Source organism: Bolinopsis microptera, chromosome 2 (genome assembly GCF_026151205.1).
Source record: "Bolinopsis microptera isolate Bmic1 chromosome 2, MBARI_Bmic_1.0, whole genome shotgun sequence".
In the NCBI taxonomy this organism is placed as follows: domain Eukaryota; kingdom Metazoa; phylum Ctenophora; class Tentaculata; order Lobata; family Bolinopsidae; genus Bolinopsis; species Bolinopsis microptera.
Window position 1 is genome coordinate 120,940 of NC_087073.1, and position 22,475 is coordinate 143,414.

General features: G+C 39.7%; 1 protein-coding gene and 1 long non-coding RNA gene across 2 annotated transcripts; both read left to right on the top strand.

The window, feature by feature from the left end:
• The first annotated feature begins 1,982 nt into the window (after window positions 1–1,982).
• Window positions 1,983–17,174, top strand: LOC134826522 (uncharacterized). Its single transcript, XR_010161710.1, has 5 exons — window positions 1,983–2,156; window positions 2,686–2,804; window positions 4,974–5,070; window positions 15,098–15,216; window positions 17,120–17,174. It is a non-coding gene; the product is annotated as an uncharacterized LOC134826522 (long non-coding RNA).
• Window positions 17,175–18,893: 1,719 nt separating this feature from the next.
• LOC134812017 (uncharacterized) lies at window positions 18,894–21,797 on the top strand. The gene is made up of 2 exons (XM_063819192.1): window positions 18,894–19,590; window positions 20,071–21,797. The coding sequence occupies exons 1-2, from the start codon at window positions 18,894–18,896 to the stop codon at window positions 21,795–21,797; spliced, it is 2,424 nt and encodes an 807-aa protein (XP_063675262.1).
• The last annotated feature ends 678 nt before the right edge of the window (window positions 21,798–22,475 follow it).

The following is a 22,475-nucleotide window of genomic DNA, read 5'->3' on the forward strand; positions in this document are numbered from 1 at the left end:
AATACATGACGATAACTTGTAACCCCCAGAAGTTTCCAGTATCGTCATGATATACTTACTGAGCTTGGTGTCACTTGGTCATGAGAAAAGCTGGGATCGACTGTAAAATAGTATAGAAATAAGTGCCCTTCAATTCGTAACATTTATTCCTCTCAATTGAAAAACGACGAAGGTGTAAAGTATGAAACAGCATGAATCATGGTGTGAAGATTAGGTGCACTCCGGCCTTGTGTAAAATGATGCAGGAAAGGAGGTTTGAATATGAAGTAATATGAAGTAAAATGTACATAATATCGCAGTTCATAAAAGCATAAAAACAATTATAGAACGCTTCAGGACATAAGTTGCCGCAGGCAAAATGCGCTTCAGGTTGTCTTCATCTCCATCATTGAAGTCGACATCATCTGCATACTCAGTGTCAAGGGGAAGGCCTCGACTAGTGATGGGTGGATCTGGCCTGCCCATTGTAGTATGCGAGGATGGTTCGGAGTTCACAGATTGCACCTGCAAGTACAAGTGTAAACAGACACCCAGATAGTGCACCTGCAAGTACAAGTGTAAACAGACACCCAGATAGGCAGTCACCCTGAAAAGCGCCCAGCAGACTCAGAAACTGAGCTGATAGCGCTCCGTTAACGTTTACTCTAAGAACTCATGTGTTAGAAAAGAGGAGTCTTACTAATGTCTAATATTATTATTCAAATATAAATAAATAAATAATTCTCTAATTAAATATAAAGGTGGTGGGTTACGGGCAATAATCGTTGTATTAATGTCTAATGTTCGTAGAATTAAGTAATATATAGGATAGTAGTATAGTAGTATATTGAGTAATATATAGTATAGTAGTATAGTAGTATATTGAGTAATATATAGTATAGTAGTATAGTAGTATATTGAGTAATATATAGTATAGTAGTATAGTAGTATATTGAGTAATATATAGTATAGTAGTATAGTAGTATATTGAGTAATATATAGTATAGTAGTATAGTAGTATATTGAGTAATATATAGTATAGTAGTATAGTAGTATATTGAGTAATATATAGAACACTGTATTATATTGAGTAATAAGTGATGACTTGACAGGTACCACTCCACCACATTAAACATTCAGCAGTTACAAATAATAACGAACAAACTAACAAACAAGATAGACATAACTCTGCAGTCTGCAATACGGTGGTCTATATAATGAGCGTCGTCCGGCACGTTATCCAACTTTTATGGGAAATCTAGCTTCCCTCATTCTAATTTGTCTCACGCAATAAACTTAAAGAGTTTCAGCAGCTTACTATATATACAGCAGCGTGTCACTTATACGTATTATAATCTACGCCTATATAAATTATATAGGCGCAGTTTATATCTCCGCCAAAAGCACACTCCCCAAATTGCGCGCATTGCTGTAACTTCTTTCAAACTTCATGAATCGAGGAAAATTATTTTGCTATGTATTCAGAGTCAATATATGCACTTATACAAATCACTTGGAATACTTTTGAAAGAGAATAACAAGCTCAAAATCGCTACTAACGTATTTCTCCATAAAAAGCACAATAGCGTGAGAAGCTTTTGTCAAGGTGTCAGCAGCTTGCAGCAGCGTACGTCACTTATATACAACTCATTGCTCCAAATGATTTGTCAAGTTTTTGCTTTGTCACTACAAATCCTTAGATTGTCACAAAACCCCTAACTTTGTGACACAGTTTAATTGTATTATGCGATATGAGCAGCTCAGCTACACAACAACAATTACCTACAAATTACAGAGCTCAATTCCGTTCTGCTACAGGCTAATACTCGCCAGCTAGATAAGTGTTTAGTACTCTCAGCTCCATGTAGGTAGGTAATATAATACCGCAGTGATCTAATGAAATGTCACGTTACCTTACCTGCTGACATTAAACTCGTTATTCTGAGCTCTCGGACGGGTCACGTGAAGTGCACGTGACGCATTTAATCATGTTCCTGTACTCTGGAATGCCTGTAATCTACATCCGAATTGTTTGGTTCGTCAGCTCGTTGTGACTTGTGACTCATTTCTAATTCTTGATTTCGTGTCTTTGTAAGCTTACACTAAACCTGGCCTGATTTATTAGCTTGTTTAAATCGACGCATCTTTGTTGACGAGACACTTATACTTCTTGGCAGGTACGTGGAATATTTATAGTAAAGAGACTTTCTTAAGTTATAAAACTCAGCTAAATTCAGCTACTCACTACCCCGAGTGTAGCTAAATTCAGCTATAAACTCGGGGTAGTGAGTACTGTTTCTTTTTCTTTTTTTCGTGTAACTTACTACAAAATATAAATTACCAATACAATGCAGATGTTATATTAGTCTCAGTTGGGTTATTATGGCTGATACTGGAAAGTACCGTGATTTAATATAGATTTTCACCTGGCATAGCTGGGGCCTGGAGCACTTACAATTTAGTACATCTCCAATAATAGGGACTTTACGCCCCAGTTAAGTTATGTGTTTGTGGGCAATTTGGGGGCCTGGGACACTTACACTTTACATGTACAGCCGTTATAACTTCAAACGGGATCAATACAAATTTATACAATTAGTCGCAACCAGGCGACTTATAAACAATACTCCAATCCGGATTTTACATGTTATAAGTATAACTTCTGGTACACCTTTTTCAATGGTTTTTGATTGAAAATCTTTTCAGTGACTGAGTTTCAAGAAACTTTGAAAAACAATTTTGAGAAGAAACCTGTTTCCTTATTCCTAACTAATCTATCTTGACCTTGTGAAGACTTCGTCCTACCCCAGGTTATCAAATATCAGGTTTGTGAATGTTTTACAAAACAACTTAATCTTTCTTTTATATTACTTTTTAATATGCTGATTAATTTTAGGGACATCTATTTCTAAGTAAGTGCCAATACCATTTAAGAATACGACTGCCAGCACGCTATTTTAAAGCGATAAGATACTCAGTATCTAGACAGCTCAAATCTCAATCTTTCTCCCACAATTATTGGTTCTTGATCAGCCACGTAGCCAGCAATAAGATTAAGGCAGGAACTTGGCGAAGCGCCAGATAACCCCATCCATATATATTCCTGTCCCGCATCAGGGTTCGCAGTTCCTCTTTAGAGTTTGTCACAACTTCCTTCAGTAACATAGACAAGTAGCTTTGTCTTGGTCGGCCTTGCTGTGCTCTACCATGCATAGGTTCCCATAAGACTAAATCACTAGCAAGTAGCTTAGGATGTCTGATGCAGTGTCCTGCCATTTTTAATCTCCTGCTTCGTAACCCTACTCGGCGTCAGTCAATTGCATAATTGAATAACTGATGCCTTGGTAGGCTACCATACAAAGTTATATTGCTGACCTTGTTCTTCCATGAGATACCCAGCGCCATACGCAGCATCTTTGTGTATGTCCCGTCCAAACTTTTCTCTTGAGCCTTCTATTCGTCAGTTTCCAGGTTTCTGATCCGTAGAGCAGTACTGCATACTGATCACAAGCCGCTATGAACAATCTAATCTTAAGGCTCTTTCAGGGTTTGAATTTCCAAATATCCTTCAGTCTATGTAGGGCACCCCATGCTTTTCCCTTTCTAACCCTTATCTCCCTATCTGTGCTATGTAACTTACATTGTAGGGCACCTCATGCTTTAGAGGTCGCTAGATCGATCCTCCATATTCAAATTTCAATGTCATTACCTTGGTCTTGCCTTTGAGCGTGCTAAATCAGTCGATCTTCGAGATTGTTCTTAAAGGGCCCCCGACAGTTGAAAACAGCTTAAATCGATGTATTTTCGGACTTTGATTCAAAATCACACCCCATGACATAGGGTTAAAATGCTCCCCTGCCAAGATATTGGCGAAAAACTGTCTTGATCACGTGATATGACCGTGCGTATAAGGAAGTTAGTCGAATTGCTCGTTCGGTTAGGGTTTCAGCATATGCTTTTGTTAGGGATTGGGTTAGGGTTAGGGTTGGGATCAGATAAGAGGGTTAGGGTTTCGAATAGTCGTTCAGGGCCAGCTAGAGAACGGGTTGAAAAAGTCACGTGACAGTCGAGTGTAGAGTGATTAATCATCATCCTCTTGCCTTCGTTTAAGTGTAGCCATACGCTCGCTGCCGCCGCGATTCTACTCGGAGCAGGAACTGAGGAACTCGTTGGCCTTGTCCATGTCCTCAGAAATAAGTGGTATATCATCTGCAAAGTCCACATCGGTGATGATCTTGGGCCCCACTCTTCTGCTTTTTTTACGTTCGAGAGTGAGTCCAAGTCGCTCCGCATCATCACCTATGGCTTGCCTCATACAGTAGTCGATGACTATTGCAAAAAGGTAAGGTGCTAAGGTTTCACCCTGTAACACACCTGCAAGTACCTCAAACAACAGTTTCTCCGTCTGGAGTTATATTAGGACTTTGGCCGTTGTCTTCTCGTACATGAGCCGTATAAGCTGTACGATTTTGACTGGAATGCCGTAAGCTTCTAGAATCTTGAGCATTTTCCCACGATGTACACTGTAGAAAGCCTTCTTAAAGTTTATAAATGTCAGAACAGCTGGCAGTTTCCGACTCTTGACACCCTTTATTAGATGCCTCAGTACCAATATCTGCTGGGCTTAGATGTCCCTCACATAAATCGAGGCCTTTTTTTCAAAAAGCTAAGGCAAAATGCAGGATAACGTGGAAAATGCAGGATAACGTGGAAAATGCAGGATAACGTGGAAATATTCTCAAATTCTCTCAAAATGTTTCATTCGGCTTTACGTCCCCTGGCCCTAGCTGTCCGGTCGGACTCGCCTGCCATGGCAGATTATCTTCTTATCTTGGCTACGGGGCTGTTCTTGATTAGTTAATTACCTACTTAATATCAATTAATTAATTCCTCCATTTATGTGAGGGACATCTGAGTTAGTACCATTTTAGAATACGACTGCCCGCGTCCTATTGTAAAGCTGTAAAATAAAAAACTCACGCGGAGAATTTCAGTGATAAGAAGTACAGGATCACAACAACTTATTCGAGCAACTACTTTCTAACTGGTATCTATCTTGTGAAGACTCTCTCCTCAACCCCAAGTTATCAGGTTTGTAAACGTTTTATAGTATTTAGACGACATAGTCTTCGTTCTCATATTATTTGTTTTAGATAAGACTCATTGTTGTGCCCTATTCGTTCCTTGTGCCCCACCCTGCTTAGTGCTGTGTTCGACCTTGGCTAACTGTGAGAAATTTCCGGGCATTGACCGTTTATTAGTGTATTTGTAGGCAGTTATTGTGTTCGTCGTATTGCTACTGTTAGTTCAATTGCTCTGAAAGGACAGACATTTTTTCAATTCCTAGAATTGCAGGATACTTCGAGAATTGTAGCATATACATTGAGCTTTTTTCGTGTCCATATAGAGTCATTGTATTGTTCCTTAATTCCTTATTAAGGCAAAATAGGGCTTCAACAGAAGGGTGGGCGACAATTGACCCCCCGACAATTGAGCCCCCGACAAATAACCCCCCGACAATAGACCCCCGACAATTTACCCCCGACAATTGACCCCCCGGCTGACCCAGGACCCAGGACCCTGACCCTGACCCTGACCCTGCCCCTGACCCTGACCCTGACCCTGACCCTGACCCTGACCCTGACCCTGACCCTGACCCTGACCCTGACCCTGACCCTGACCCTGACCCTGACCCTGACCCTGACCCTGACCCTGACCCTGACCCTGACCCTGACCCTGACCCTGACCCTGACCCTGACCCTGACCCTGACCCTGACCCTGACCCTGACCCTGACCCTGACCCTGACCCTGACCCTGACCCTGACCCTGACCCTGACCCTGACCCTGACCCTGACCCTGACCCTGACCCTGACCCTGACCCTGACCCTGACCCTGACCCTGACCCTGACCCTGACCCTGACCCTGACCCTGACCCTGACCCTGACCCTGACTCTGACCCTGACCCTGACCCTGACCCTGACCCTCAACCTGACCCTGACCCTGACCCTGACCCTGACCCTGACCCTGACCCTGACCCTGACCCTGACCCTGACCCTGACCCTGACCCTGACCCTGACCCTGACCCTGACCCTGACCCTGACCCTGACCCTGACCCTGACCCTGACCCTGACCCTGACCCTGACCCTGACCCTGACCCTGACCCTGACCCTGACCCTGACCCTGACCCTGACCCTGACCCTGACCCTGACCCTGACCCTGACCCTGACCCTGACCCTGACCCTGACCCTGACCCTGACCCTGACCCTGACCCTGACCCTGACCCTGACCCTGACCCTGACCCTGACCCTGACCCTGACCCTGACCCTGACCCTGACCCTGACCCTGACCCTGACCCTGACCCTGACCCTGACCCTGACCCTGACCCTGACCCTGACCCTGACCCTGACCCTGACCCTGACCCTGACCTTGACCCTGACCCTGACCCTGACCCTGACCCTGACCCTGACCCTGACCCTGACCCTCAACCTGACCCTGACCCTGACCCTGACCCTGACCCTGACCCTGACCCTGACCCTGACCCTGACCCTGACCCTGACCCTGACCCTGACCCTGACCCTGACCCTGACCCTGACCCTGACCCTGACCCTGACCCTGACCCTGACCCTGACCCTGACCCTGACCCTGACCCTGACCCTGACCCTGACCCTGACCCTGACCCTGACCCTGACCCTGACCCTGACCCTGACCCTGACCTTGACCCTGACCCTGACCCTGACCCTGACCCTAACCCCAACCCCCAACCCCCAACCCCCAAACCCAACCCCAACCCCCAAACCCAACCCCAACCCCAACCCCAACCCCAACCCCAAACCCCAAACCCAACCCCAACCCCAAACCCCAAACCCAACCCCAACCCCAACCCCAACCCCAACCCCAACCCCAACCCCACCCCAACCCCAACCACAACCCTCAAACCCAAACCGAACCCTAACCCCAAACCCAACCCCAACCCTAACCCTAACCCTAACCCTTACCTTTACCCTTACCCTTACCCTAACCCTAACCCTAACCCTAACCCTTACCCTGACCCAGGACCCTAACCCTAACCCTATTCCTAACCCTGACCCAGGACCCTGACCCAGGATCCTGATCCAGGACCCTGACCCTAACCCGATCAATTGACCCCAGTGTAATTACGTGGGGGGTCAATTGTCGTACTCAGCCCTAGATTTCGCAACAATTGACCCCAGTGTAATTACATAGGGGTCAATTGTCGGGGGGTCAATTGTCGGGGGGTCAATTGTCGTACTCAGCCCTAGATTTCGCAACAATTGACCCCAGTGTAATTACATAGGGGTCAATTGTCGGGGGGTCAATTGTCGGGGGGTCAATTGTCGGGGGGTCAATTGTCGGGGGGTCAATTGTCGGGGGGTCAATTGTCGGGGGGTCAATTGTCGCGGTACCCTCCAGAACAGTACAGGTAGGGATATTGAAAATGTATAGTAATTGCACAATTGCACTCTTTATGGTAGATCGTTGTACTGGTTATTTTCAAGAGATTTCCCATTTAGGCCCATCCTGACCAATCAAATCGTTAAAATTTTAGGAACAAACAAAATTGAGATGAAGAAACAAAATTGAGATGAATATTACATGTGGAGTTGCCATGTTGCATAATTCATCTCGCTTGCATTATGTAGATATACGTAACGAGGCATAATTCATCTCGCTTGCATTATGTAGATATACGTAACGAGGCATAATTCATCTCGCTTGCATTATGTAGATATACGTAACGAGGCATAATTCATCTCGCTTGCATTATGTAGATATACGTAACGAGGCATAATTCATCTCGCTTGCATTATGTAGATATACGTAACGAGGCATAATTCATCTCGCTTGCATTATGTAGATATACGTAACGAGGCATAATTCATCTCGCTTGCATTATGTAGATATACGTAACGAGGCATAATTCATCTCGCTTGCATTATGTAGATATACGTAACGAGGCATAATTCATCTCGCTTGCATTATGTAGATATACGTAACGAGGCATAATTCATCTCGCTTGCATTATGTAGATATACGTAACGAGGCATAATTCATCTCGCTTGCATTATGTAGATATACGTAACGAGGCATAATTCATCTCGCTTGCATTATGTAGATATACGTAACGAGGCATAATTCATCTCGTTTGCATTATGTAGATATACGTAACGAGGCATAATTCATCTCGCTTGCATTATGTAGATATACGTAACGAGGCATAATTCATCTCGCTTGCATTATGTAGATATACGTAACGAGGCATAATTCATCTCGCTTGCATTATGTAGATATACGTAACGAGGCATAATTCATCTCGCTTGCATTATGTAGATATACGTAACGAGGCATAATTCATCTCGCTTGCATTATGTAGATATACGTAACGAGGCATAATTCATCTCGTTTGCATTATGTAGATATACGTAACGAGGCATAATTCATCTCGCTTGCATTATGTAGATATACGTAACGAGGCATAATTCATCTCGCTTGCATTATGTAAATATACGTAACGAGGTATAATTCATCTCGCTTGCATTATGTAAATATACGTAACGAGGCATAATTCATCTCGCTTGCATTATGTAGATATACGTAACGAGGCATAATTCATCTCGCTTGCATTATGTAGATATACGTAACGAGGCATAATTCATCTCGCTTGCATTATGTAGATATACGTAACGAGGCATAATTCATCTCGCTTGCATTATGTAGATATACGTAACGAGGCATAATTCATCTCGCTTGCATTATGTAGATATACGTAACGAGGCATAATTCATCTCGCTTGCATTATGTAGATATACGTAACGAGGCATAATTCATCTCGCTTGCATTATGTAGATATACGTAACGAGGCATAATTCATCTCGCTTGCATTATGTAGATATACGTAACGAGGCATAATTCATCTCGCTTGCATTATGTAGATATACGTAACGAGGCATAATTCATCTCGCTTGCATTATGTAGATATACGTAACGAGGCATAATTCATCTCGCTTGCATTATGTAGATATACGTAACGAGGCATAATTCATCTCGCTTGCATTATGTAGATATACGTAACGAGGCATAATTCATCTCGCTTGCATTATGTAGATATACGTAACGAGGCATAATTCATCTCGCTTGCATTATGTAGATATACGTAACGAGGCATAATTCATCTCGCTTGCATTATGTAGATATACGTAACGAGGCATAATTCATCTCGCTTGCATTATGTAGATATACGTAACGAGGCATAATTCATCTCGCTTGCATTATGTAGATATACGTAACGAGGCATAATTCATCTCGCTTGCATTATGTAGATATACGTAACGAGGCATAATTCATCTCGCTTGCATTATGTAGATATACGTAACGAGGCATAATTCATCTCGCTTGCATTATGTAGATATACGTAACGAGGCATAATTCATCTCGCTTGCATTATGTAGATATACGTAACGAGGCATAATTCATCTCGCTTGCATTATGTAGATATACGTAACGAGGCATAATTCATCTCACTTGCATTATGTAGATATACGTAACGAGGCATAATTCATCTCGCTTGTATTATGTAGATATACGTAACGAGGCATAATTCATCTCGCTTGCATCATGTAGATATACGTATCGAGGCATAATTCATCTCGCTTGCATTATGTAGATATACCTAACGAGGCATAATTCATGTCGCTTGCATTATGTAGATACTAGTGTAACCCGTGCCTTCGGCCGGGACTTTACTGTCACAGTTGCAATGTAAAAGTATACAACCGCATTATATAATACTAGCAGGAACCCGTATAACCTTAAAATGGTGTCAAGACTCAAGAGACTAAAATAATTATTACCTATTTAATTCGCGTTTTTGACACCACTCGGGGGTCTAAATTTTGGGCTCTAAAATTCCTATTTCTTGGCCAATTTTTGGGGACACACACAGACACACAGACACACAGACACACACACATTCTGGTGTTATCTTCTCCGCTTGATTTTGGAATTTAAGGAGTGATAGTTAATTATTATTTTGTTAATGATTTACTGGGCGGCGCTCAGCCTGTCATTCCGCCTGTTTATGAACATAATAGCCTGGGGTCCCCAGGTAAGTTAATGATGTGTGAGCGATACAGTACAGGTATTGTATTTTGTCAGATGCCATCGTGGAGTAGGTGATCTCATGCATCTTTCCCCCTCGACATAATAGAAGGAACCTAGACATGCAACCTGCAATCCGAAGGTGATTGCAGCCTTTACGGAATACTATAAGCCATAAGGTCTTCATGCTTTTATAATTAAATAGTTAAATAATACATGACGATAACTTGTAACCCCCAGAAGTTTCCAGTATCGTCATGATATACTTACTGAGCTTAGTGTCACTTGGCAATGAGAAAAGCTGGGATCGACTGTAAAATAGTATAGAAATAAGTGCCCTTCGTAACATTTATTCCTCTCAATTGAAAAACGACGAAGGTGTAAAGTATGAAACAGCATGAATCATGGTGTGAAGATTAGGTGCACTCCGGCCTTGTGTAAAATGATGCAGGAAAGGAGGTTTAAACATGAAGTAATATGGTGTAAAATGTGCATAATATCGCAGTTCATAAAAGCACAAAAACGATTATAGAACTCTTCAGCACATAAGTTGCCGCAGGAAAAATGCGCTTCAGGTTTCGTCATCTCCATCATTGAAGTCGACATCATCTGCATACTCAGTGTCAAGGGGAAGGCCTCGACTAGTGATGGGTGGATCTGGCCTGCCCATTGTAGTATGCGAGGATGGTTCGGAGTTCACAGATTGCGCCTGCAAGTACAAGTGTAAACAGACACCCAGATAGTGCACCTGCAAGTACAAGTGTAAACAGACACCCAGATAGTGCACCTCAAAGTAAAAGTGTAAACAGACACCCAGATAGTGCACCTGCAAGTACAAATGTAAACAGACACCCAGATAGTGCACCTGCAAGTGTAAACAGACACCCAGATAGGCAGTCACCCTGAAAAGCGCCCAGCAGACTCAGAAACTGAGCTGATAGCGCTCCGTTAACGTTTACTCTAAGAACTGTGTTAGAAAAGAGGAGTCTTACTAATGTCTAATATTATTATTCAAATATAAATAAATAAATAATTCTCTAATTAAATATAAAGGTGGTGGGTTACGGGCAATAATCGGTGTATTTATGTCTTATGTTCGTAGAATTGAGTAGGTAATATATAGTATAGTAGTATAGTAGTATATTGAGTAATATATAGTATAGTAGTATAGTAGTATATTGAGTAATATATAGTATAGTAGTATATTGAGTAATATATAGTATAGTAGTATAGTAGTAGAATTGAGTAATATATAGTATAGTAGTATAGTAGTATATTGAGTAATATATAGTATAGTAGTATAGTAGTATATTGAGTAATATATAGTATAGTAGTATAGTAGTATATTGAGTAATATATAGTATAGTAGTATAGTAGTATATTGAGTAATATATAGTATAGTAGTATAGTAGTATATTGAGTAATATATAGTATAGTAGTATAGTAGTATATTGAGTAATATATAGTATAGTAGTATAATAGTATATTGAGTAATATATAGTATAGTAGTATAGTAGTATATTGAGTAATATATAGTATAGTAGTATAATAGTATATTGAGTAATATATAGTATAGTAGTATAGTAGTATATTGAGTAATATATAGTATAGTAGTATAGTAGTATATTGAGTAATATATAGTATAGTAGTATAGTAGTATATTGAGTAATATATAGTATAGTAGTATAGTAGTATATTGAGTAATATATAGTATAGTAGTATAGTAGTATATTGAGTAATATATAGTATAGTAGTATAGTAGTATATTGAGTAATATATAGTATAGTAGTATAATAGTATATTGAGTAATATATAGTATAGTAGTATAGTAGTATATTGAGTAATATATAGTATAGTAGTATAATAGTATATTGAGTAATATATAGTATAGTAGTATAGTAGTATATTGAGTAATATATAGTATAGTAGTATAATAGTATATTGAGTAATATATAGTATAGTAGTATAGTAGTATATTGAGTAATATATAGTATAGTAGTATAGTAGTATATTGAGTAATATATAGTATAGTAGTATAGTAGTATATTGAGTAATATATAGTATAGTAGTATAGTAGTATATTGAGTAATATATAGTATAGTAGTATAGTAGTATATTGAGTAATATATAGTATAGTAGTATAGTAGTATATTGAGTAATATATAGTATAGTAGTATAGTAGTATATTGAGTAATATATAGTATAGTAGTATAGTAGTATATTGAGTAATATATAGTATAGTAGTATAATAGTATATTGAGTAATATATAGTATAGTAGTATAGTAGTATATTGAGTAATATATAGTATAGTAGTATAGTAGTATATTGAGTAATATATAGTATAGTAGTATAGTAGTATATTGAGTAATATATAGTATAGTAGTATAGTAGTATATTGAGTAATATATAGTATAGTAGTATAGTAGTATATTGAGTAATATATAGTATAGTAGTATAGTAGTATATTGAGTAATATATAGAACACTGTATTATATTGAGTAATAAGTGATGACTTGACAGGTACCACTCCACCACATTAAACATTCAGCAGTTACAAATAATAACGAACAAACTAACAAACAAGATAGACATAACTCTGCAGTCTGCAATACGGTGGTCTATATAATGAGCGTTGTCCGGCACGTTATCCAACGTTTATGAGAAGTCTAGCTTCCCTCATTCTTATTTGTCTCACGCAATAAATTTAAAGAGTTTCAGCAGCTTGCAGCAGCGTACGTCACTTATACGTATAGGCGCAGTTTATATACCTTATCGGACCTTATTTGGACGGACATTACATGAATGGACGTAATTATGAACGGACATTAATATGAACGCTCGAAGGCATTCAAAACCATCAAAAAGCCGAATTTTTTTAAAATTTTTTGAGGTTTTTATAATTTCAGAAAATGATTTTTAAATCCATTTTTTATACAGTAAGTAAGAAAAGCAGTCATTAAGCAGTAAAATTTTAAAATATGTGTACATGATCAGTATCTAATATCACATATCATCTTCATCAAATGGGCTTTCGTGTATGAAATAGTCCATGCTTAAACAAGCATCAGTGATTTCTAGCTTTATGGAAACCTTTTTTATCAAACTGCCCCGGTCCTGCATTTCAGTGTTAACTTTTACAAGCCATTCGGCGTGAAGTGGTTTTATCTTAGACAACTTTAGGTTTTAACCTTTAACATCACGTGGAGCTTTCCTAGCACTGTTTTATTACCTCCCCTCAGTAATATGAACTATAACAACGTCGGACAATGTCCTTGGCAACATGATTTGCCGTAATATCTAGAGGCTGGAACAAGTTTGTCATGTTGGGCGTTGGCGGGGACTAGCTCATGAACTATGTTGTTGAGTGCCATAATTTTGTTGACTTTTTCCGCCAAGTGACCCTTGAAAACATCATATACTAGTAGAGTTTTCTGTGCCTCCGGCAGACCAAGGAGAACCTTTCCGTCGTTAACTTACGTCACAATAAAGTTATCATAGTTGTCATATTCTGGACAAAAAGTTCGAAATGGAAAAAGTTTTGAAAAAATTTCAACGGACTTTAACTTGGACGGACATTAATTGAACGGACTTTATTTGAACGGACATTAAGATGAACGCTAGGGCCTCCAGCGTTCAAGTAATGTCCGTCCAAATAAGGTCCGATAAGGTAATCAAGAGGCTTGCATATTATATCTCCGCCAAAAGCACACTCCCCAAATTGCGCGCATTGCTGTAACTTCTTTCAAACTTCATGAATCGAGGAAAATTATTTTGCTATGTATTCAGAGTCAATATATGCACTTATACAAATCACTTGGAATACTTTTGAAAGAGAATAACAAGCTCAAAAACGCTGCTGACCTATTTCTCCATAAAAAGCACAATAGCGTGAGAAGCTTTTGTCGAGGTGTCAGCAGCTTGCAGCAGCGTACGTCACTTATATACAACTCATTGCTCCAAATGATTTGTCAAGTTTTTGCTTTGTCACAACAAATCCTTAGATTGTCACAAAACCCCTAACTTTGTGACACAGTTTAATTGTATTATGCGATATGAGCAGCTCAGCTACACACCAACAATTACCTACAATTCCGGTCTGCTACAGGCTAATACTCATTACTCACCAGCTAGAAAGGTGTTTAGTACTCTCAGCTCCGTGTAGGTAGGTAATATAATACCGCAGTGATCTAATGAAATGTCACGTTACACATCACGTTACCTTACCTGCTGACACTAAACTCGCTATTCTGAGCTCTCGGACGGGTCACGTGAAGTGCACGTGACGCATTTAATCATGTACTCTGGAATGCCAGTAATCTACATCCAAATCGTTGGTTGGTCAGCACGTTGTGACTTATTTCTTATTCTCGATCTCTTGTCTTTGTAAGCTTACACTAAACCTGGCCAGATTTGTTAGCTTGTTTTAATCGACGCATCTTTGTTGACGAGACACTTATACTTCTTGGCAGGTACGTGGAATATTTATAGTAAAGAGACTTTCTGAAGTTATAAAACTCAGCTAAATTCAGCTACTCACTACCCCGAGTTTAGCTAAATTCAGCTAAACTCGGGGTAGTGAGTACTGTTTCTTTTTCCTTTTTTCGTGTAACTTACTACATAATATAAATTACCAATACAATGCAGATGTTATATTAGTCTCAGTTGGGTTATTATGGCTGATACTGGAAAGTACCGTGATTTAATATAGATTTTCACCTGGCATAGCTGGGGCCTGGAGCACTAACAATTTACATCTCCAATAATATTGACTTTACGCCCAGTAAAGTTATGTGTTTGTGGGCAATTTGGGGGCCTGGGACACTTACACTTTGCATGTACAGCCGTTATAACTTCAAACGGGATTAATACAAATTTATACAATAACAAGAATACATTGCAACCAGGCGACTCATAAACAATACTCCAATCCGGATTTTACATGTTATAAGTATAACTTCTGGTACACCTTTTTCAATGGTTTTTGATTGAAAATGTTTTCAGTGACTGAGTTTCAAGAAACTTTGAAAAACGATTTTGAGAAGAAACCTGTTTCCTTATTCCTAACTAATCTATTTTGACCTTGTGAAGACTTCGTCCTACCCCAGGTTATCAAATATCAGGTTTGTGAATGTTTTACAAAACAACTTAATCTTTCTTTTATATTACTTTTTAATATGCTGATTAATTTTAGGGACATCTATTTCTAAGTAAGTGCCAATACCATTTAAGAATACGACTGCCAGCACGCTATTTTAAAGCGATAAGATACTCAGTATCTAGACAGCTCAAATCTCAATCTTTCTCCCACAATTATTGGTTCTTGATCAGCCACGTAGCCAGCAATAAGATTAAGGCAGGAACTTGGCGAAGCGCCAGATAACCCCATCCATATATATTCCTGTCCCGCATCAGGGTTCGCAGTTCCTCTTTAGAGTTTGTCACAACTTCCTTCAGTAACATAGACAAGTAGCTTTGTCTTGGTCGGCCTTGCTGTGCTCTACCATGCATAGGTTCCCATAAGACTAAATCACTAGCAAGTAGCTTAGGATGTCTGATGCAGTGTCCTGCCATTTTTAATCTCCTGCTTCGTAACCCTACTCGGCGTCAGTCAATTGCATAATTGAATAACTGATGCCTTGGTAGGCTACCATACAAAGTTATATTGCTGACCTTGTTCTTCCATGAGATACCCAGCGCCATACGCAGCATCTTTGTGTATGTCCCGTCCAAACTTTTCTCTTGAGCCTTCGTCAGTTTCCAGGTTTCTGATCCGTAGAGCAGTACTGCATACTGATCACAAGCCGCTATGAACAATCTAATCTTAAGGCTCTTTCAGGGTTTGAATTTCCAAATATCCTTCAGTCTATGTAGGGCACCTCATGCTTTTCCCTTTCTAACCCTTATCTCCCTATCTGTGCTATGTAACTTACATTGTAGGGCACCTCATGCTTTAGAGGTCGCTAGATCGATCCTCCATATTCAAATTTCAATGTCATAACCTTGGTCTTGCCTTTGAGCGTGCTAAATCAGTCGATCTTCGAGATTGTTCTTAAAGGGCCCCCGACAGTTGAAAACAGCTTGAATCGATGTATTTTCGGACGTTGATTCAGAATCACACCCCATGACATAGGGTTAAAATGCTCCCCTGCCAAGATATTGGCGAAAAACTGTCTTGATCACGTGATATGACCGTGCGTATAAGGAAGTTAGTCGAATTTCTCGTTCGGTTAGGGTTTCAGCATATGCTTTTGTTAGGGATTGGGTTAGGGTTAGGGTTGGGATCAGATAAGAGGGTTAGGGTTTCGAATAGTCGTTCAGGGCCAGCTAGAGAACGGGTTGAAAAAGTCACGTGACAGTCGAGTGTAGAGTGATTAATCATCATCCTCTTGCCTTCGTTTAAGTGTAGCCATACGCTCGCTGCCGCCGCGATTCTACTCGGAGCAGGAACTGAGGAACTCGTTGGCCTTGTCCATGTCCTCAGAAATAAGTGGTATATCATCTGCAAAGTCCACATCGATGATGATCTTGGGCCCCACTCTTCTGCTTTTTTTACGTTCGAGAGTGAGTCCAAGTCGCTCCGCATCATCACCTATGGCTTGCCTCATACAGTAGTCGATGACTATTGCAAAAAGGTAAGGTGCTAAGGTTTCACCCTGTAACACACCTGCTAGTACCTCAAACAACAGTTTCTCCGTCTGGAGTTATATTAGGACTTTGGCCGTTGTCTTCTCGTACATGAGCCGTATAAGCTGTACGATTTTGACTGGAATACCGTAAGCCTATAGAATCTTGAACATTTTCCCACGATGTACACTGTAGAAAGCCTTCTTAAAGTCTATAAATGTCAGAACAGCTGGCAGTTTCCGACTCTTGACACCCTCTATTAGACGCCTCAGTACCAATATCAGTTAATTAATTCCTCGATTTATGAGAGGGACATCTAAGTTAGTACCATTTTAGAATACGACTGCCCGCGTGCTGTTTTAAAGCTGTAAAATAAAAAACTCACGCGGAGAATTTCAGTGAAGTACAGGATCTCAACAACTTATTCGAGCAACTACCTTCTAACTGGTATCTACTTATCTATCTTGTGACGACTCTCTCCTCAACACCAAGTTATCAGGTTTGTAAACGTTTTATAGAATTTAGACGACATAGTCTTCCTTCTCATATTATTTGTTTTAGATAAGACTCATTGTTGTGCCCTAATCGCTCCTTGTGCCCCACCCTGCTTAGTGCTGTGTTCGACCTTGGCTAACAGTGAAAAATTTCCGGGCATTGACTGTTTATTGGTGTATTGGTAGGCAGTATTGCTACTGTTAGTTCAATTGCTCTGAAAGAACAGACATTTTTTCAATTCCTAGAATTGCAGGATACTTCGAGAATTGTAGCATATACATCGAGCTTTTTTCGTGTCCATATAGAGTCATTTGATTGTTCCTTAATTCCTTATTAAGGCAAAATAGGGCTTCAACAGAACAGTACAGGTAGGGATATTGAAAATGTATACTAACTGCACAATTGCACTCTTTATGATAGATCGTTGTACTGGTTATTTTCAAGAGATTTCCCATTTAGGCCCATCCTGACCAATCAAAACGTTAATATTTTAGGAACAAACAAAATTGAGATGAAGAAACAAAATTGAGATGAATCTTACATGTGGAGTTGCCATGTTGCATAATTCATCTCGCTTGCATTATGTAGATATACGTAACGAGGCATAATTCATCTCGCTTGCATTATGTAGATATACGTAACGAGGCATAATTCATCTCGCTTGCATTAATACTTTCAACACTACTATATAACAAATAATTTGAGGTATCGAATTATTACAAAGCAGTTGTTTAGTTTTTTTAAGAACTGACAATTTGTCATTTTGTCTTTCGGTCCTTGATCTTTGTAGCAGGGTGTTTAACATGGAAAAGATGGAGTTGGACCTGAAAAAGATGGAGGAACAATTGGAAAAGATAAACTGCAATACACTGAAGTTTAAAGGTAAGAAAGATGATAAAGATAATAAGATTAAGATAACTATTGAATCCGCAGCTAGTGGGGACCTTTTAGGTACATTTACCAAACCAGACATGCTTGTCGTTATCCAGGATATTTACACTTTCTCCAAAAATGCTCTTCAACTAACAAAAACTGTTCTATGAGCAAAACAAGCCACAACTTCTACCAAACAGGAATCACCAGATTTCAAAGAAATTATAAAGACACAGCTCAAAGAGGTACTAGCAGAAGTACTCCCTACAATACTACCCGATTTATTGACTTCAGTGGTGGCAACACTACCCAAAGAAAAGAAGACTCAAGAAGAAACGAAGCTCGCAGAAAAACACATTCTCACAGTGGAGAAAAAGACTGGGAGTTCTGAAGAACCCATTACAAAGGAGGATGAAAAGGAAATGAAAGGTTCCCTTAAAGTCAACCCAGTGAAGAACTATACAGTGTCCGGAAATACTGCAACTTTCAAGTTTGTGACCAGGGATCAACTTCAGAAAGCTGAGACAGTATTTAAATCTCAAGATAAATACAAAGTATCATCAAAATCCGAACCAGGAAAGAAGTTGGACCCCAAATTGTCGGAGTGTTAGAGCATCTTCAAGAAGTTGATTGTGACATCTGTTTTGTACAAGAAACCTTCTTTCGTGATGGAAACACAGCTAAGATAAAGGAGATCAAAGACCTTGGTTGGAATATACTCTCGGATCCAAGAAAACACAGAGGAGGAGGAGGTATAGCTATGCTATTTCGTGATGTGCTCCAGTTAAAGTGTAATAGTAAGGTCATGAAGTACAAATCCTTCCAAGTGATGGAATCACTGCTACAATCTCAACAAGATATTGTGAGACTTGTGAACTTGTATCGGCCTCCTTATACCAAGAAGGCTCGGTACACGGAGTGTGCCTTTTTAGAAGAATTCGAAGACTACCTTAAAGACCTCACAGTCAAACCTGGCTTCCCCATCATTGCTGGAGATTTCAACTTTCACATGGAAAAGCCTGAAGAACACTACCCAAAGAAGCTTTACCAACTCCTGGAGGAGTATGATCTATACCAACACGTTCCCCTTGAACCAACCCATGACCAAGGTGGAACCCTAGATCTTGTAGTGACTAACCGATCCTTCAAGGAAAAACTGACTTCATTCGAAATCTGTCCCTCTAGAACCAAATCTGACCACTTCCTTGTCCTCTTCGATGCAGACATCAAGACAAAGACCAAAGAAGACGCAAAATTCATGAACTACAGAAACTTTAATTTAATTGATACAGAACAGTTTAAAGAAGATATTTTAATTTCAAAACTGACAAACTTCCCTAAAGACATGTCTCCGAATGATGCTGTTGTCCTTTACAACACCGTGCTCACTCAGTTAATGGATAAACACTGTCCTTACATAAAAAAGAAGATTACTAAGAAGCCAATGCCTTGGTTAGACCTGGAACTTCGTATTCTCAGGCGAAAGAGAAGAACTGCTGAACGTGCGTGGAGAAAAGATAAAGTTGATGATATAGACAGTGCAAGATCTGAGTACCTGAGATCGGATTATGTTAAGCTAAGAGATGAGTTTTCCCGACTAGAGTTTGTCAAAAGATGCGCTCACCACAAAACCTCTCTTAGGTCCTCTTCAGGGGATACTAAAGCGTTGTACAAAAAAGTCAACAGGCTTTTAGGAAATGACACCCAAAATCTTCCAAACTACAAGGATCCTGTGAAACTGTCAGAAGATTTCAAAGATTTCTTCGCTGAAAAGGTTGCAACCATCAGACAAGCCATTGAGAAGGAAGGAAAAGACAAAGACAAAGACAAAGACAAAGACAAAGACAAAGACAAAGACAAAGACAAAGACAAAGACAAAGACAAAGACAAAGACAAAGACAAAGACAAAGACAAAGACAAAGACAAAGACAAAGACAAAGACAAAGACAAAGACAAAGACAAAGACAAAGACAAAGACAAAGACAAAGACAAAGACAAAGACAAAGACAAAGACAAAGACAAAGACAAAGACAAAGACAAAGACAAAGACAAAGATCCTGTTCTTGATAAAGACTGCATCTTTGATAATTTCTCTGAGATAACAGCTGATGAACTCAAAGACCTGGTATCAAAGATGTCCAACAAGTTCTGCTGCTTGGATCCGATCCCAGCATTTCTTTTAAAAAACTGTGTCGATGAACTAACACCTTTTTTACTTCATGTATTGAACTCATCCTTGAAGACTGGGGTCTTTCCCTCAGATATGAAGAAAGCAGTCATCAAACCGACTTTGAAGAAGGAAAATGCTGATGTTGATATTCTCAGTAACTATCGACCAGTGTCTAACCTTTCTGCCTTCTCTAAGATCCTAGAGAGAATTGTACTAAACCAGCTTAATGTCCATCTAACGAACCATAGCCTTTACTCAAAAGTCCAATCTGGATATCGCCCTAATCATAGCTGTGAAACATTACTTGTTAGAATGTGTGATGATCTAAACAAAGAAATTGAAGCTGGGAATGTTGTTATAGTTGTACTTCTCGACTTAAGTGCAGCATTTGATACCATTGACCACACAGTCTTATTGGAAAAGCTTATGAAGGACTATGGAATTACTGGAAGTGCACTGCAATGGATAAAGTCCTACCTTGAGAAAAGACACTTCTGTGTTAAGATTGATGATACTCTTTCATCTTTCTTGGAGCTGCTGTTTGGAGTTCCCCAGGGATCACTCTTGGGGCCTATTCTTTTCATCCTTTATATCAAAGCTCTCCAGAAAATTGCGGCCAAATATGGTCTTGATATACAGCTCTATGCAGATGATTCTCAACTGTACATCTCATTTAAACCAAACCGTGTGGTACAGTTCATTGATGTCCAAGACAGAACAAACAAATGTCTTGCAGAGATAAAAGCATGGATGGTGAACAACTACATGAAACTGAACGAAACAAAGACAGAACTACTGGTGTTAGGAAAGAGCCATGTTCTAAAAAAGTGTGAACTCAGTGTCAGACTGCAATTTGGAAGCACTGAAATTCTGCCTACGGAGTGTAAAGGAGACAGCTGGAAGAGTCTGGGTGTAAAATTTGATGAAACTCTAAATATGGAAAGACAGATCAATAATGTCAAAAGGAAATGCAGCTGGACAATGATGAATCTAAGAACCATTGGTCGTTACCTTGATGAAGGCATTAAATTGATGCTGGTGAAACAACTGGTCATATCTAAATTAGACTACTGTAATTCTCTTTACATGAATCTACCCAAGACCAGACTGAACAAACTTAGATCAACCCTTAATGGGGCAGTTCGTTTCATCTATAACATAGAAGAGAGGACCACGGACTTGGTTCCCTTCTATAAGAAGGCCCACATACTCCCTATAGACCAACGAATCTTCTTTAAAGTTTGTCTTTTAACCCACAAATCAGTTCACGGTACTGCACCTGATTACCTCAAAGCACTACTGGATGTGGATGTAGTGGATAAAGAACTCTCAAACACCATGACCATGACCAGGTCGAAGAGACCTGATGACCATCTCATGCTCAAGGTACCAAAGAATAAAAGATCCAAAGTTGATGACAGACGTTTCTCAAGCCATGCACCGATTGCATGGAACTCTCTTCCCCTGATGTTGAGATGTATCACTGATACCAACTGTTTCAAGCGAATGTTAAAGAATCATTTATATAATCAGTTCTGATGTTTTTCTTTCCATTGTCTTCACTTTGCAAGACACATTGGCTTTTATTTTTTACCGCACTCCATTTTATGCCTTGATCTCTTACTTACTTGGATCTGATTCTTTCTTGATTGATTATGTCACTGTACTAACCTTTATTATACCTACATGTACTGCTTCTTTTTAGTTTAGTGTGGTTTACAATAAAAGATGTTTTAATTTTGTCTTTGCCTTATGCTGAGTTATACTTTAGTTCACTTTTTACACTTTTGCTCACATCACTCACAGTCAGCCGCTCTGACATGGTTAACCACCTTCCTTGTGTTGTTGGTTAATCATATGAGCGGGATATAAATACCTCATTTCATTTCATTTCATTTCATTTCATTTCATTTCATTATGTAGAAATACGTAACGAGGCATAATTCATCTCGCTTGCATTATGTAGATATACGTAACGAGGCATAATTCATCTCGCTTGCATTATGTAGATACTAGTGTAACCCGTGCCTTCGGCCGGGACTTTACTGTCACAGTTGCAATGTAAAAGTATACAACCGCATTATATAATATTTGATATCACGCATAACGCTGTCTTATGAAAGTATGAAATCTCCCTACAGTTGAAACAAAGCGGCCGCAAATGTGAGCTCTAAGCTTATAGTATTACGTGGGGCTAAACTAATTACGGTACATGTT

Bases quoted from the DNA above. Each gene is read 5' to 3' on its own strand.
- LOC134812017 (XM_063819192.1), top strand. From the start codon at position 18,894: ATGAAGTACAAATCCTTCCAAGTGATGGAATCACTGCTACAATCTCAA. The intron at 19,591-20,070 runs GTGCGTGGAGAA...ACAAAGACAAAG, and splicing joins AAAGAGAAGAACTGCTGAAC to ACAAAGACAAAGACAAAGAC.